General features: G+C 39.2%; 1 protein-coding gene across 1 annotated transcript; it reads left to right on the top strand.

Moving 5' to 3' along the window:
• Positions 1-1133: 1133 nt before the first annotated feature.
• On the top strand, positions 1134-14739 carry fez1 (fasciculation and elongation protein zeta 1 (zygin I)). Its single transcript, XM_053331578.1, has 9 exons — positions 1134-1471; positions 6094-6181; positions 8866-8952; positions 9933-10098; positions 11883-12199; positions 13077-13157; positions 13990-14065; positions 14154-14219; positions 14488-14739. Exons 1-9 carry the CDS (start codon positions 1134-1136, stop codon positions 14502-14504), a joined length of 1236 nt encoding a protein of 411 aa, XP_053187553.1. The 3' UTR covers positions 14505-14739.
• The last annotated feature ends 4429 nt before the right edge of the window (positions 14740-19168 follow it).

Consider the following 19168-nt stretch of genomic DNA (forward strand, 5'->3'; position numbering starts at 1 on the left):
AAACGAAACAAAACAACACCCCTGTAGAGAAGAGACAGCTTGATTAGATCCTGAAAAACAATTTCCGGCAGCACTTTACTGAGTGGTGTGATGATGATGATGAGGAGGAAGAAGAGGCTTGCACAAGCTTGTTTTTAAATGGACTCTTTCTGTACTCACCCATTTACGCCAGGCCACGGTCCAGCAAAGCACAAAGGATGAAAGTTAGGCCTCAATACTGTAATTACACTGCGTCAGACAGCTTGACCCAGGCAGGCACAACTTCTCTTAAAAGTCTGACTGCAGCAGGAAGTCCTCCACAAGAGCGGGCAATGCTTCTTTTAGCACGCTCTTTACGTTCTGCTGTTTTATAGAACTTTATTTTTTAATCACTGATGGCCTGAATGAGCTCAAAGGAAGAGTTTCTAGACATAGTTTTATCCTTTCACTGTATAAAAACTGTCAAATCTACATTTATACTATCATAACAGTCAAGTTAAAAGGAACATCTTCTCTCTACAAGCAAATCTGTTGCTTTGAGTCTATTAAAGAAGCCTTGAGAAGCATAAAACTACTCAATAATGTTAATATTTGCCCTGACAATAGACATAAAAGTGTTACCCTGCTAATGCCAACATTAAAACATAGCCTTACTGTAATAAATTACATACTTTGACAAATGTTCTTTTATGTTTCCATGTCCCAGAATCTTACAGACCTCATCAGTTAAAATCCCAGTAGAGACACTTAATTAACTGTGGTTTACCAGTAAAGCCAACTGGTTGGGTTCCCTTTGGGACCTGGTCCCCTTCTGGCACATCTACCTCCATCTCCTCTTTGTCTAGACAACATGGTGCCATTCCACATGAGGTGAGACAGGAATGATTTAGGAGAGGCCAGATAAATCCTTCTGGGATATTAGTAAATCTAGCAGATGGGGACGAATACAAAACATGACAGATTTTTGTGCTTTGTCTGATTTTGTCTTTCCCTTTTAAAGACATTTCCTCCTGTAAAAGCCTCGCCTCATCAAGGAAATGCTGATAAAACATTAGAAAGAAATCAATTTTATACAATGCTGAAATCAGCAACCACAATGTATCACCACCAGTCTCTTTGTGCAGGGCTCACACATTCACCTGACAGGGGACAGCATGGAAGCCCCTCTTGTGTGTTTGGATGAGGAGTTTGAGGACCTCCGCCCGTGCCGGATGGATGAGCTGGACCATCCAGCGCTCAACCACTCCTCTTACTCCACCAGCACCACTACCACCACCACCGTCCCCCTGGCCCCCATCAGCCGCGAGGACTTCTCCGAGCTGGAGAACTTCTCTGAGATGATGAGCTTCAAGTCGATGGAGGACCTGGTCAACGAGTTCGACGAGAAGCTCAACGTCTGCTTCCACAATTACAACACCAAGACGGAGGGCCTGGCGCCCATACGCAACCAGTCACACAACCAAGAGGATGAGGAGCAGCTGCAGGATGAAGAGTGAGTAACTTCTATTTATAGCATAAGGTCAAGTTATTGGACATTTTCTGGAGCTCTCAGTCTCATCTTGTAGGCTTTTTCAACCATTCAATATGCAAGAATGAAATCTTAATGGATCTGATACTCTAATAGGAGTACATTAATTATTATAAACTAGTACCTGTAGCTATTACAGTCAATTGAACGACATTTGCATCAATTTGGGGCAGGAAATGCTGCTGGAATGGTTTAATATAACACTAACTTGACATTCCAATCCAAACTGCATTTTATGTTACAACATTGTTAATATACATAGTTTAAAGTTTTTAGAAACATTACCCTTAGCTCTGCTGCCTTCCAGTCTGCAGATAACTGAACTAATAACTTTTGCTTACAGAATCTCCATTTAAATATTTAAACCTTTGTGATTCGCCTTACTAGGATATCAGACTAATAATAAAGTGATATAAATAACGCAAATATTCTGTGGTGACATAATAAGACACCACAGCCAGACAACAGAATGGAATGGTCCAGCCCTTTATGTAAATCCAGCCCTGACACACTCATTATGCACAGCACACACTCGGGGGGCCAAAAACAGCGGCTTAGCAGCCCAGCACGCCACACATGACAAAGGCCAAAATATTTCCACACACACAGACCACAACATCCCAAACAGTCAGTCAATCAGAAGCATGACCCCACCCCACCCACCTCACACCCCACCCCTCCCTATCCCGCTCCACAGTAAGGCTGTATTGCTGAATTATTCAATGTGCAGTGATGTACGCCTCAGTTGGCTTTGGCTCTGTCTGTTTGTCTGTGTCCGTCTCTGCCTCTCTCTACCAGCTGACTGCCAGGTCCTCCTCCTTTAGCTCACAGGCCCTCAGGCGGAAAGACAGACGTCCTCGCGCCATGTGGATATGAATCAGGCTAAAAATAGACTGACTGTAGGTGTATGAGGAGAGTTTTTGGAAAGGAATCATGTGATTTTTCTAAACCATATCAAATTGCTGGTAAAAATGAGTCTCTGTTCATGAATAATACTTTGATTAATGAGCACAGATACAGGGCGGTGGATGGATGAGAGCTCTACATACTAACACTAATCTGCATGTTATGACTAAGACACCAGCCTACTGCGTACACTGGTTTATGAAAAGCACTACAGATATGTAAAGCCAGTTTTTTTTTCAATCAGATATAGTATTGCTGTTCCTTTCGTTTTACACCAGTTCTTAAAAATTTCAAATCAAGAAAGTCTCATTCTCTCTATTTATTTGCCTCAGTGCAGCTCAGACACACATATCAATCAGCCATTTATAGAAACTAAAGACTTAAGTTCACAGCACTAATGTTGAGTCATGGCATAAATGAAAGGGGGAGCAGTTTAAGTTAAAGTGACTCATGTTAAAGCAGAGAGAGGCTCAAAGATCTACCGAAATAATCGTCAACAAGCTAAATCTGCTGTTTGGTTGAAAACATTCTGTGTCACGTTTTGGTCTAATCCTTGCAGATGCCTGATTAAAAACGCAGATATGAGTGAGTCTGACAAGCTAGAATATTAAACAGAATGATTTCTCTTCAATGGCTGTGGGCCAACAAACACAGCAGGCCAGCTTTGTAACATTGAGTTCCAGTCCCTGCTGGCCACAAATGGATGTATTTGTAAGAGGTAGATATTAGACTGAAAATGGCGTCTATTCAGTCCAATAAGAATTGCTCACCTGGCGTATGGTTGTATGAGGCTCACTGAATATGTGCAGGCCCCGCCCACTAGTTCTCCCTCAGCCCGTAGACTTTACATTGTGATGACACAGAGTTGTCTGACGTGTCGAAGTATGTTTCAATAAATGCATTTTGCCCGAAACACATTTAACAATGGAGGATAAACCTGTTGTGACTCTTTCTGCACATCACATAGACTACTGTACAGTTATAGAGATGCAGAAAAACAGAAGCTGTATGGACAGAGATCTCCTGTCTGCTCAGTGTAACTGCTGAGTTTAAACTGAGATGTTATATCATGTGGGTCAATATTTGGATAATTGAACCCACCTCACACACAACTGATGAAACAGGCTGTTTATGTTGGGCACGTAGGTGACATCATGATCACTTCTGGTCTGTGATGCAGACAGCCTTTTAATCTCTTATCAAGGATGTTATTTAGACAAATTCCTTTTCCATTAAGCGAGACCTGGCCAAGACAAAGTCAGTTAGCAGCATCACATACAACAGGACAACACCAACAGCAACAGAATAATGAAATATAAAGTGGGAAACAAAATGTAAAGTGCAAAATACAAATCATAACAAAGGCAGCAATAAATAGACACATCTCAATTGTTCAATTAAAACATGGAACTAGAAGTGACAACGTCTCGTATCCTACGTTCAAAATAATTTAAAATCATTGTCAGTTTTCTATCGCTTATTTGCACATCATGTCTTCTTTTTATGTCACCGAGGATGAAAGTAACGAGCCTGTTTTGACAACGTAAGGAGTAGAAAGTACAGGTATTAGTGTTCAAATGTAGGAAGTAAAAGTAAAAATTAGTCAGAAAAATAAATACTCAAGTAAAGTACAGATACCTGGAAAATCTACTTTAGTACAGTATCGAAGTACAAATACTTTGTTTCTTCCCACCTCTGCAGAAAACCAATTGTTAGTAATACCAGTTGATAAGAATGCATTTGGCTGTATTTAGCTCATACAAACATTGTAGCAACATGTCAGATAGAACTCTTCCAGATAGAAGTTGGACATTATTTGTTTTAATGAGACACAAATAAGTAAAAACTGCTAATAAACAGGATATTACTGCAACTTTCACATTGCTGATGCTCCATCTTGGATAGAATGGCCACCCTGAGGTCAGGGCAGGTGTGGTTCATCCGACTTTCGTCGTATATATATCGGTATTTTGAATTCAGGGGGCATTCCCTGCTTGCATTGTTGCAGAAGTTTCGATAAAAACATACTACACACGTTTATTGGTTATATATGAAGCTACAGCCAGTGGCTCATTTGCGTAGCTTAACAAAAAGACAGGAATCAGGGGGAAACAATTAGCCTGGGTCTGTCCAGTACCTTTAAAGCTCATTATGGTGTAATGAGCTCAATTAAAACGTTTTATCTCATTTGTGGTGAGATATAGCTTCCACTGGCAGTGATTCCAGGAGGTCTATGCTCTTGAGCAAAAACTTATCCAACACATAATTCCATGTCAAACCACAAATTGTTGTGGATTAAACAAACAATATAGTATGTGTTAATTAGTCATCTTTTAAAGGTGCTGGCAGTATAGATGGATGTTTTTACTTTAAGAAAGAGCCAGACCAGTTGTTTCCTCCTGTTTTCAACATTATTGCTAAGCTAAGCTAACTGTTGCTGGCTCCAGCTTCATATTTAGCAGACAAACACAAGTGTGGTAGCAATCCTCTCATCTAATTCTCAGCAAGAAAACAAATATATAATATTGTTTTACAGTATTAGTTGACTTTTGTGCTCCTTCGACTCTAGCGTCACTATATTTTTTAAGGATACAATTCTTTAAGTTTGGAACAGCTATTGCGTATGTGTTAGCAACTGTTAGCAGCTGTGCTTGTGTATTACTAAAACAACTTTTTTGTACTCTACTGATTAACTTTTGACACATCTTTGAATAGCAAAAATGGGGTTTAAGTTTAAGTAAGGCTCCACCTTCAAACTATTCTGAATTTGAGGTTTATTTATATAGCATTGTTAGAAATGTAGTTTAAACTGTCTTAGATGGCAATAACATTAAAACAAAAAAAATATTAGCATGGAAAAAGCAATTCAAAGCAGCTTCTTCTCAGTAATCATGGTGTTATATAACAACTTTTTCCAGTGTAAATGACAATCAGCATTGTAAATATGCAACTTCCTCTGAGCAAACAATAGTTCAGTAGAATGGTGTCATCTATTCAAGTTAGCTTTCAGGAAAAACCTATTAAAACATCGAATCTTAAGTCTATTGAAACTTGTTTATGCACTGGTGCTTGCAGCCATGGCCTGCAGGCATGGCTGGTGAGGTAAGCTGTTAGCTGAATGGTGTCCACTGTGTAACCGGGTGTGGGCAGTGCCACTGGGAGCAGGGCTGGAGTCCTGAGCCAACCTCTGTGAGTTGGAGGAGGAAAAAAAACGCACAAAGGCTGTGAAACAAAGGGTACTTCTCTCCCAGTTTAATGTCATTCCTCCTCAGACAGACGCTTGCTCCGGGTTGCAGAGGCCACTGGTACAATGATGTGAGAAGCTTTATCTAAATCTCTGCTCAGGATACCTTTTAACGAGTAGTAAGCTGTGCTTTTCTTTCCTGTTGTGCATTGTTCATCCGCAGTCATTGACTTGCCACATTGAAATATTGACTGAGTTGCAGGCTGCTGAAGATAGAGCTGAGTAGACTTGCCTTACAACCAGGGAGACAACAAACCGAACTAGTCTAACCCTGTTATATAACTGTCTAACTAAATTGTGTGTGGACAGACCAGCTGGAAATAGTCTAGCCTTTAGAGCCAAGGCCAAAAATAGTTTTCTTGTGCTTCTTTTTCACTTTTGTGTGGTGTTTGACATTCATGAATGTTTACATATGTGCATGTATGTGATTTTGCAGTGTGTGGGACGCTCTAACTGACAACTACATCTGCACTTGGGACAGCGCCGACTCAGAGGGACTCAACGGCAATCTGTCTGAGCAGGAGGTACATGTCACTCTACATCTTTCTATGTGTTTTAGAAAAATGTCAATAATGTGTAAAACAATATGTAATTTGATAATAAAGAGGTAGCTGTTCCTTCTTATTTTGTACTTTTGTACTGTTAACATTTACTCCACATGCCTTTGGGAGTTATATTATATGAATGCTATTTGAATCCACATACAGTATGTATTATATAGGTGGTATGAAAGTTAATGTCAAGATTATTATCATCAATCAATGGCTGATTCTGTGATTCACTGTAAAATGTATTTCCACTCAAATAAGCATAGTTTTATTAAAACTGCTACCAGGTCTGACCCAGAAAATGTGCTCACAACCCCAGAAAATTACTTTCATGGTCACTTCTTCCATATATACCTCCTCTCTCCCCCTGTTTGGGATTTTTTTTCTTGCAGATATTTGTCTTTCCACATGCCACAAATGGTCGAATCATTTTCATCCCACTAGTCTATAAGACAAATATGGCTTTGTTTTTTTTATGATTTTAGATATCCATGAGTGAAAGGACCAATTTGTGTAGCTAGACTCTGAGTAGCTAACTGGTCCATTCTTTCTGAGTCTTAATCTCATGCTGACACTTGAAGTCATGCTTGACCAACCTTGACCGGTCTGCCATTCAGCAGAGCTCTCCCCCTTCCTTCCCTCGCTTAATTGGCTGTCACATTCAACTGGACAGCAAGCACTTACAGTAGCAGTCGAGGGCATGTTTGGGCTGGTCGAGGCCAGAGCAGATGTTTTTTGTCCCACAGGGGAGAGGCTTGTTGTGGAAAAGCTTCAAAGTGCTCATATCAGCTACATCCTGTCTTATGTCCAGATGATGAAATTCTCATGTTATAAATGGTATATCAAAACAGACCAACAGTAGATATTTTTACAAATGACAGTTCCCCTTTAGGCTAGTAAAGCAAAGTTATTTTCCTATCAATCACAGTTTCTTCTAACAGATTGGTTGCCAATGCTTGTTCTAACCAGCACACTCCAGTACCACATAATACAACTGCTTGTATTCTGTGTACAAAGGGAAATATTTCATGAACTGCCTCACTATTGCTCATAATGATAAGTACAGACTACTGTGGACACCATAACAATATAAGATGGTGTGTTAATTGCTGTCACCATCTTAGTTCATTTGCTAATTAGCATCACCCCTCCTATTGTCTTCCTGTCGAACGTTCAACTTTTGGTTTGACTGTTTATAAAAAAATTTTTAAAAAAATTAAAAAATGATCACCCAATTCATATTTTTTGGAAATTATGGTCAATAGGCCTCATTTAAATAAAATTATACCTAATTTGTGAGGTGAGAACTCCTGGGTCAATATTGAGCTGGGGACAACCAGGGGGACAATGTAAATCTGAGGCTGATGGGAATGTCATTAGTTTTGCAGGTATTTGGTCATAAGCATAAAATTTGGATTTTATCTCCACATTCATCTGCCAGAGGAAATGTCTCTGTGCTCACCTTAAATCTCAGTTAAAGACATGTAGCAATGAGCATGATTTGTGACCTGTCATAACCAGTTTGGAAGCTAATCGAGCAAGCAACTTAAAAAGTGTGATGTGGTGCATATACACTGAGAATCCAATTTTCAGGAGATATGTCAAGCAGCTAAACTGTACAATATTTCAATATCACAATAGTTTTCAATGAAGGAGAAGTAACTAAACATGATTTTAAGAATCTAACAAGTTAAGTGAACTTAAGAGTATTTTCATATTTCTTTAAAAAAAAAAATACAAACAATACACAACACAAAAAACCCCCAAATCAACCCCCCCCCCCCAAAAAAAAAACATCAATAAATACAACAATAGGCTACATTAATACATTTGTATTGTATGTATTTGTCAATACCTTTCTTCTTTCTTCTCCAACGAAAGATCATTAGGAAACGCTGTAACACATAATCTGATAAGGAGTTAGAATATGAACTTATTGCACCTCACAGACCATCCAGTGTAGCAGCAGCTCTTTCCATCCCAATTCAATCAATAAACTCTTCCAGCCAACTACTTTAACTGAAACTGTTTGGACAACCCAGTGTTACAAATCTCATATTCATTGCAGGTAACCCATCTATCTATTTTTATATGTCTTAAAATGTGTCGGGAGGGAATCTCTGGGGGATCACTAAGGTGATTACAATTCATCCTGTGAGGAACATTAATATCCGTAACAAATTTCATTCCAGTCCATCCAATAGTTAAGTGCTTGTAGTATGATTCTTTAATGACTTTCATGGCTGTAGTTAGTTGTTGAGATATTTCAGTTAGGATCAAGGTGGTGAACCAACCAACTGAAGGGCAGATGCTGCCATATTTGGAGCCACTGACACAGATTACGTCACTTATAGTTAACTCCACAATGAAAACTGTATGAAAGTCCAGTATGGCAAATCAGTGAATAGATTTAAAGTCTCATGTCAACTATTTAAATAATTTTACAAATGGAATAGTACATTGATTTTTTAAAAAGTGATACTAAATAATGTAAAAACCTTTCAAATATTTAAGCATGAGACTTCCAAATGAGTGCAATCCCGGACTGATCTCTCCTTCCAAGAGGAAGGATCTAGCTCTGGTGGAAAATGATTAAAATGCAGACATAAAACACATTGCAGTGGCCATTTGTATCATTAATGTTGTTTGCTTCTCTGCAGATCCACGAAAAAGAGGAGGAGGAGATGAACGAGAAGAATGACAATGCCAACTGCCTGAATGAAGAGCCTCTCATCACAGCTGATCAGGTGTGTGTGTGTCTTGTTTTTGATATGAAGATAAAGCAGCTGCTGTAACATGATGCTAAAATGGCGCTTATGTCTTCTTCTTCTTTTACCTTCCACACTTCATACATCCTGCATTTTTGTTTGTTTTGTTGTATTTACCATCATCTTTCAGGTGATTGTTTTAAAGTAGTCTTTTTTCCATTCAGAACTCATTACATAATAACTTATTAAATGCCAGTATACATAGGGGACATTGATGTTACTTGTTTCATTGCTAATGATATTCCAAAGCTGTGAAGCCATGACAACCACCCTCTGTCTCCATCCTCACTGTGGGGTCTGACAGCAACAAGCCAGAAGCAGATCAGTTATTCCTGGAACAGTCCATCATATAAACAGTTACAATAATCTAAATGGCTGGAGACAAAGCGGTGTATAAGAATGCTGCGATGACAGATAACTCACCACACCTGGACTTTATGCCTGCAAGACAAGTTGTGAGTGATGATGATAAGTCGGTCTATCATCAGCATAGCAGCGAAGATAAATATTGGAGTTGCTCATTACTTGACCCAAAGATAGCATGACTGATGATAACAGTAGAGGAACAAGAACAGACCTCTGAGAAACCCCCAAAATTAACATTTGTATTACTACTATTACATATATTAACTACTGTGGCTTCTTGCATGCTGCTATGTATGACATGAGTGTGGATACTGGGCTGTTGTTAGATCATGCTTCTATAGAAGCTTAGACGCCTGCCTATAAGTCCAACTCAAGCCTTTTCCCATCATACAGTGCTGCAGTCTATGTAGACATCAATAATATATTTAAGTATAATATGAACTCTTTTAGTTGCTACACGTTACTGGCAAATGGACTATTATGGATGTGCATCTCCTCTCCTAATCTCTTTCCTGTCCATCTCTCTCTCTCTCTCTCTCTCTCTCTCTCTCTCTCTCTCTCTCTCTCTCTCTCTCTCTCTCTCTCTATCCAAGGTCATTGAGGAGATAGTTGAGATGATGGAGAACTCTCCAGATCCTGGAGAAACCGAGGAGGAGGACGAGGAAGAGATCAGCCACTGCTCCACCAGGACCAACCCCTCCCTGCTGGAGGAGATCAGACAGCTGTCCCAGGCCTCCAACAACAACTGCTCCTATGAAGGTAGAAGTTACAAATAATTCATGTTACTTTCTACTTCAATCCTGAGTCACTGGCACTTTAACAGTTGAGAGAAAGGAAAGTTTTGCTTGTTCTGTCCAGTTACTCGGTCTCAGGTTTGAACAGGTCTGGTTCCTGTCAAAATGTAGCTTGTTTTAGTCATCTGCTCTTTCTATTTTGGTGTACCTCCAAAGTCTTGAGAGAAAGTGCAAGTGTAAGATAATGTTCTGTTATATTTATTGCCAAACCAGTCCCCCATTGTTAAGAACCCATCAGTACTGTATGATCCATCTTTGTAATGGCACTACTCTTTATGTTACTTTAATGTTTCTCCTTGAAGCATGTCACAAACAATAAAACACCAATGGTGAGACCCCCCCCACACACACACACACCCTTCAGATGAGACCTTGCCATAGGCAGGACATGACAAATATCATCCCTATGTCTAGAAGATGCAACATGAAGGCCAGTTATATGATATGGACACTGTGGTCAAGGACAAACACACTGCAGTAAATATTCATCTCAATGAGTTGTTTACTCTCATATTCAGTATTTTTGGAAAGAGGTAGGAGAGAGGTGTAGGTCCATAGTCATGTTTACAGAGTCATCAGGGTGGTGCCCGCACATGGCTGTTTGATTTAGTGAGCTACAGGGTTAGATTAGTCATCTCATAGGTGAGAGTTCAAGAGGACAGGGTGTTCTCTGACATGAGGCGCCCTGTCGACCAAACATATTGCAGATCCATGTGGTTCCTGAGCCTGAGGGAAGGAGAGCTGAGCATGAGTGAGGCCGAGCACATTGTGTGAATACATTGATTTGTCCAGTCTTGTGGTGTTTGGCATTAACGTTAAGTGATATTTTTTTACATTTATATTTGACTTACTATAAGAGCATACAAGCAACAAGTTGAATTAACAATGTTGATGATTACAAATACATAGTTTTCATTTTAACATATACTGGCCTGAAAAGGTTCTTGTTACTCTGGATAATTTCATAAATCGTAAGTAAAGTAAAGTAAGGCAGTAGATTAAATAGTCTGTATTTTGTCCATATACTAGAAATATATATTTACATACACAAAAAGTTCAAACTTGAATTAAATCGAATTAGAATTAAATGGAATGGATTTCATTATATGGAAGGAAATATGCAGAAAAAAATCTTATCAACATCAGTGGTTTTCAACCTCCAAGCAGTCTCAAGATGAGTATTTGGGTTGATGAGATAATTATTGGAGTAAGAAACAAGAAAAAACTAGATCTGCTGCAAGATTCTACACAGGTCTCTAATCTTTACTATTTCCTTATGAAATACTGTATAGTCCTAATCTTTAGACCATGGTTATCATTTAAAATTGTATCTAAATGAAACAATCTGAGAAGAGAAAATTGCTGTGATTGAACTGCGTGGACTCAAAACAAACACACACAAACATATAATCTGTGACAAATAATTAGCTTTGTATTAAGGGGTCACAGGTAAAAGGGATAAAAACAAAAGTTGGAACCACTGATAATGTGAAATGTGAAGCCAAAAGACGCCAACTGGGCTGGTTCATGTCTTCTATTGTCTTTTTTTGTAAATCAATTATATTTCCACAAAGTTGAACCAAAAAATAAAGTCAGTTTATAAGTTTGCTGTTTGTTGAGTCCTGCAGTGAATTTCAATTTCAAGACATTAATCTTAGCTAGCTGTTTTCACACAATCTGTATGTTTTTAGCATTCTGTCTGAATCTCAAGTTAATAACTGTCTTTCTTCTCTTTTCTCCTTTCTGCAGGTTTGAGTCTGATGCCCAGCTCAGCGCTGGTGGAGCTGCTGCACCGGGTGGAGGCTGCAATCCGTGAGTACTCGGAGGAGCTAGTGAGCCAGCTGGCTCGGCGTGATGAGCTGGAGTTCGAGAAGGAGGTGAAGAACACGTTCATCACGGCCCTGATGGAGGTGCAGAACAGGCAGAAGGAGCAGCGAGACAGCAGCAAACGCAGACGCAGAGACAAGGCTCTGAGTCTGCAGGGGCCGGGGACGGTGCCAGCTGTCAACGCAGGGAATACAGCCTCCACGGCCCGCACGGAGAAGACAGGGACCATGCCTGTCAAGGTAAGAGGGAGGGTGTGCTTATCACTCCTTTTAATGATTTATATTCTAAGATAGAGATAGATACGTAGATACAGTTCCCTTGAATGAAAAAGTGGGTCCAAATGACGGGTACTGTAGATAAACACTTTATTCATCTTGAAGGAAATGAAGGCATCCAATAGCTTATATGACACACACACACACACACACACACACACACACACACATACAAATGCAAAAAAACACTCACAGAAGACAAAAAAAGTGTGCGTAATGGAAGTAGTGTAGTAGGATGTTATGGTAGGATAGACAAAGAGGGAGTGTGTGTGTGTGTGTGTGTGTGCATGTGTGTGTGCCATAACTGTTAATTATACCTTAATGTAGGTTATATATCCATTTCCAGTATGTGTGTTTATGAATGTGCTGATTTCATGCTTAGTCAGTGAACAGAGGAACCACAGGGCCTGCCAGCTCTCCTTCCTCCCTCTCACTGTTAACAAAATGGATCTCTGGTCCATTAGGCTCTAAAGCATCTTCCAGGAAGGATCTTGAAGTGGAAGTGACCTGTTGTCTACATGCAATAACAGCCCAGTCTACAGTGCAGTCCATTCCTGTTCACTAACAAAGTAACAACTTAATGGATTTTCCCTCCATGCAATGCAAAACACAGCAGCAGTGATTGCATCTGGCGACTGCAGGATACCTGAGGCCATTACTGAACTAATATGAATATACAGCTGACTTAATGATGCTGATGCAGTATAGACGATGAAAGTATCTCATAGAGATGATCAGTATGTATGTATGTATGTATGTATGTATGTTAAATGGTGTGTACTATTTGTGTATGTGTGTGTGTGTGTGTGTGTGTGTGTGTGTGTGTGCGTGTGACCTGCAGCGTTTCAGCATGGAAGGACTGTCCAACATCCTGCAGACGGGCATCAGACAGACATTTGGAAGCACAGGGAGTGACAAACAGGTAAGGTGTATGAAGTATTAAAAACAATCATTACATACAAGCCACAACATTCCATACTTATGCATAAGTATACAAATACTACTACTACAATATATATAGATACTACACATTTGCACTTTGTTAAAAACACTTGTATCACTCAATATGAATGTGAATGGGAATCCTGCCTTTAACATCAGTTTAATGTACAGTTGAGGTCATACACAGAGATCATTGGCCCACTGTAACCTGACCTCTGTTGATAGTGTAAGTAGTATGCTATAATACACTGTAAGAAATGTCAGTCTTAAAGGCCCACACTGTTTGTCCCCATACATCACACGCGGATGCACATATAACTGACTGGAAACAGCTTGCCTGGTTCTGTCCAAAAATAAAAATTCCACCCACAATCACCTCTAATGCGTACTAATTAAGACTTTAATTACTCTGTACAAACACTGAAGTAACACTCCAAAAAAGTCACCACTCCCATCCACAATATAAACTGGCACATCATGTTATATACTATTTACTATTCAGTTTTGTACAAATTACACAAGTTAACACTGAGATATGCCAGTGTAGCTGTTACCCCATTTATCCAGTCTTAAGATAAGCTAACCATTTTAGCTTAGCTTAGCTTAGTTTCTGCAAGAAAGTTGATCTCTTTCTTTCCCCTTATGTCAAACTATTGCTTTAGGCTTTCAGTTTTGATACTGTGTGGACACCAGCGCTAGAAAGCTGTCTTTGATTGGCCTTCACATTAAAATATCAACTTATCACATGTCAGCTCGATTGTTAAATAGCCTAGTTGAAACCTAAACCTTTTGACTCCCTCCTCTGTTCCCAGTATCTAAACACAGTTATTCCATTTGAGAAGAAAAGCACCCCTCCATCTGTTGACGACCTGCAGATGCTCACAAAAAGTATGTCAAGGACATTTGTATGAATAACTGGCCAGAAATACATAGTACATATCCAGGTGATATATTTTGTATTTCTTTCCCTCCACAGTTCTTTTTGCCATGAAGGAGGACAGTGAGAAGGTGCCTACACTGCTAACTGACTACATATTAAAAGGTAAGAATGGGTTTTAACACAGAATAAGTCATTGTTTAGTCTGGAATGAATGAATAAAAAAGTGTTTAAGTGGAGCTGAGCGAAATAAAATAAAGTAGTGAAGAATGAAAATCACAATAATGGTTCTCTAACTGGAATCTAGTTAATTCTCTTCTTGCTAAATTGAGCTTCATCAAATTGCTGCAATCATCTTTACATTAAAGTGACTTTTTTCTATGACATCCTGTAGAAATGTAACATTATTATCCCTTATCTTTCCCTTCTCTAGTCCTGTGTCCTACCTAAAGCACCGCCAGGCCAGGGGCCACAGCGTGACGGAGACTTCTTCCTCCCCCGGGGGCTTTTTTTTCCAACCCTCCTCGCCTCTGGCCCGAGCTGCATGCCCCTCCTCTCTTTTACCATTATCAACCATGGATACTCACCATTACCATCGGCATTATCGTATTCACCTCAACTATGACAACTGCCTTCCGCTGAGCTCACCTTCTCCTCCTCCTCTCCTGCACATTAAGCTCAGGCCAGACCCCCCTCCCCTCCCCAAAATAAATGGCCACCATCTGAATACTTAAACAAGCGGGACAAGCCAAACCCGCTTTTAAAGGACTTCACTAATGGAGCATGACATGCTATTAACATTCACAACAGCACTTCAGTACAGGGATAAAATGTTATCACAGCTTTCTTTTCCTTCATTTCTTTACTGTTTTTATCCTTTTTTAAAAATGTTCTCTAAAAAAGAATTGAAATGTTGCCAAGTTCTGACTTTTCTTCCTAAACTGACATCTAATCACAGTGTTCTGTTGACTGTTCATTGGTTCATGAGGACTAGACTGTAAGCTAAATGACACACCATACTACATCCACATGTGATCATCTCCCTGTATTGTTTCAGATGAAAAAAGGAATTCATTTGAATACAAAAGCCATGCACCTTTTTTCTGCCAACTCAGTACTGTAGCTCCATGTTAATGAAGATTAAAACACACAACTATTACGGGTGCAGTGCAGTGCATTACACAGCTTTTATTTAGTTTCTTTTCTTTTTTTTCTTTTGTTCTGTTATACCTTCAGAATATCCAGTGCTCTTCTGACTTTTTTGTAATTTCTTTTCATTTGTATCTAAATATTTGATATAAAACTGTGTTGCAGATTTTTCTACTTTGATTTACTGTGTCTTCAGAATGACAAAGGCTACTGTATCACTGACTTCTTCCTTGGATATCATCCCCCTGAAGAGATGAGCTCATTTCAGTAAAGGCGTGCATATTTGCATTTTAGCATATTTATGACTTCTTTTGCGCCATGTAGGTGAATGTTACATCGCTAATCGCAAATTCTAATAAACATTCTACCCTAATGCTGTGTGTGGGTTTACTTTTCTGCCTCGTGAGCAGGTCACATGATTAGACCTGTCATGATAACTACTTTGTTTGGACAATATATTGTCTCAGAAATAATCCCAATCTATATAATATTGTCATTTGAAGATCATTTTATAGCATTGATATGATGATAATATAATAGCATAATAAAGGGAGTGGGGGGTGGGATTGGAGAGTGGGTGTTCCATAAAAACACACTTCTTTAGATAATGTATCAAAAACACTTTAAAAGTATCATTAATGGCAAATATGGGTCATTCTTTTCATTTCTTTTTAAAAGAAACAGGAAAAGATCAGAAGTACTGGATCAGGTTCAGTGAGTAAAAAATAAAAATGTACATCATATTTCATCTCCATCACTGAGCATGGTGCATATTGCCATCATATAAACCCAACTGAATATCATAGCCTTGATGGAAAATCACAGTTTGGGAAAAACATAATAAAATATGCATTTAAATATAAATCAACTATGCTTCTTTAGAGATTCATTCACATTCTTGTATTCATTTTTCCAAAATGCTAATCTATCTCATGTATTCTTTTCTGGCTCTGCCTCCTAAGAGAGAGAGAGAGAGAGAGAGAGAGAGAGAGAGAGAGAGAGAGAGAGAGAGAGAGAGAGAGACTTCCTACCAGAAAATACAGCAGTGTGTCATTTGATTAATCAGAAACATCATATCAGAATAAGTTGAAATGAAATAGCAGGGTGAGGGTCTTACTGTTGCCTCAGGGTGACAGATTGCAGTAGAGGTTATATTGGACATGAGGACTGTTTCTCTGCCATACTTTGCTGCCCTCTAGTGGTTGACTATAAATCTCAGCTGACCTCTGGGAGTGTGTGACATCATTCCATGCCATCATCTTGCTGTGCATTTCTCACTCTTGTGGTCCAGTTCTTTATCACTTCCAATTTTGCAACTTAATATTTCAGTATTCTACAACTTCTGTGGTTGTATATTTAAAAATTATAACTGCAATATATTATTTGCTTTGTTTGTTCTTAAAATGTGGAATGGAGCATGGCCTGCTGGGAAAGGGAGAAAGGGGCTCATCCAATGAATGAACAAAATTGGGTCAAGTCCACTTCACAAATGTAAACACATTTCTGGTGATTTTCAAGTCGCAGTTCAACATCTACTGCAGCGAATATGTTTTTCTGGAAGTGAGCACTTTATAACTGCGACTTAAAAACCTCCAGTAATATGCTGTGTATATTTGTGAATTTGTGACGAATCAGCTGACGCCACACCGGGGTGGGCCGGGTGAAAAAATTCCCGGTGGAATTATATACAGTCTATGGGTGGACCATACAGTCTATGGGGTGGACCATGGCAGCGGTATCTGCAAGTACGTGTCACGTGACGGTCCGTTGACTCAAGCATTATTGTCTCGGCGGCTATTTTCACTTCGCAATGAAACGAAAAAAAATCCCGAGGACAGCTACAATGGTAGCTACGGCCATGATAGTGAGCTTCAGATAAACAATTTAAATTTAAATGAATTTAACATGATTCGATCGTGTTCTATAAAGTAGAAAATAAATGTGGATAAATGTCACAAATGATTTATGAAGTCATGAATATGAATGGATTTCTTTTTAAATTAGATTTCTCCCCTTTACTGTCTCATTATGGCCAGTGGATTAAAGCTGCAGTTGGTTAGTCTTATAAACGTAACTTTTTGTCATATTTGCTAAGACTGTCACTATGTAAAGACAGCATTACATGAAACTAGTAATCTGTATAATAATAAAAAAAACAGGCTCATTTAGCCCAACCTACTGCTCCTACTGCAAATTGCCAGAATCCACAGTGACCGGAAAAAAGACCCAATCAGAGCCAGGATTGTGTCTGATGGAGTGTCTGACAGCTGTCAATCTGTCAATTATGTTGGATCAATTGATCCAATATTTGGAAACTCTTAATTTAGAGCAGCATGTTATCCAGTATATATAATATGATGTTTGTTTAATTCAGCTGAAAAGATCAAGGTGTGGTGATTTCCAAAACAAAAATAAAATCATCACATATTTTCTCCACACAGTTGTTACAATCCAACTGTATATGAAAGTTTAACATTGCACATTACTGTAGCCATCACGCCACAGTCTTCTCAGTTATCCAGTAACAATGGCATAAGACTGATAATGAGTCTGTATTTATTCTTTTTAACCTCTTAACACACGCCCCTATTTTTATGCTGTTAGCCTAAACGACATGCCCAAGTTGTGAGCAGCACAGATCCCACATAGTTTGAGACTCAGATATGTGTCTGGTATCATTGGAAAGGAAACACTCTCAGGATTCTTGTAAAAGTGTCTGTGTGATTCTGTGACTTACTGACAAAGAGTGGCAGAGGTTACAATGATGGGGTTGTTTACTCGCCCATAGGTTTGCCTTTACAATGACATGTGTACAGACATTCAGGGACCTCTCAGCAGGATATAGACACAATGAGGCTACAGCCACAGGTCTTGGCTTCATGCAGTCCAAATTTGGAGTCAAAAGACCAAAAGAGGTATGTCCATGCGTTGTCCTTAGGTCCTTTTTGGAGACTCCAAATGGACACTTGGTTACCAAAGCTGTATAACCACAATCAAACACCTATAACTTCACATCCCCTTTGCCTACAATCAAAATCTTGGTCTCTAATGAAAGCTGACACCATATTATTATTATTATTATTATATATTATATTATTATATATAACCATATTTTTTTTGTTTGGTCATATCTATCTATCTATCTATCTATCTATCTGACTGACTGACTATCTGACTAACTAAATAACTAACTAACTGTCTATCTATCTATCTATCTATCTATCTGTTTATTTTGGTATAAGTCATATGTCAAGTCGAAGAAGAACCAACCGTGTACCAAAATGCCGAGTGCGTAATGATATATGGTTCAACTCTTTTACGCACAGGGCGCACGCCGGTTACGCTTGGAGTTTGTTTATGGACAGCCAAACTTAATAGCTTAGTGTCATACACCGTTGGAAACCTCAGACTATTGGCTAAAAGCTTATCAACTTCATTTCACCGAATATTTCCATAGGCTGGAACGGCTGTCAATCAAAGCCATGTCGTCATTGTCGTCGGTCACATGTCCTCATTGGCTTTGGAGTCATGTACTGCCTAACCCTGAGCACTGATTGGCTGGTGTGTGGTGTCGTCAGAAGCAGAAGAGGCTCACGGTTGTAAACATCTACGTGTACATGTCACGTGTACTCTGAGATAGACGTGCAGGTCAGGAAATGACGTAAACGGACCGTATATGGTTTGTTATTTGTGTTATTACGTTACGTGTTGGACTAAATACATGTTGACATATTGAGGAAAATATTTCGGTTTTATGGAAACGGATTTCATATTTCATAAGAATGGATACTTGGCGAGCTGTACAGAAAGTCCTGAGTCATAAGATGATCGTTGTGGATAAAGGGAAGACTTTGAAGGTATGTAGCATTATAGCTGTTAGCTTACTTTAGCTGAGTGGCTAGCCGAGCTAACCGCTAATACTATTACGGCTGTGAGCAACCATATAAGTCGTGAGTGGTCTTGAA

Source organism: Scomber japonicus, chromosome 13 (genome assembly GCF_027409825.1).
Source record: "Scomber japonicus isolate fScoJap1 chromosome 13, fScoJap1.pri, whole genome shotgun sequence".
Taxonomy (NCBI): Eukaryota; Metazoa; Chordata; class Actinopteri; order Scombriformes; family Scombridae; genus Scomber; species Scomber japonicus.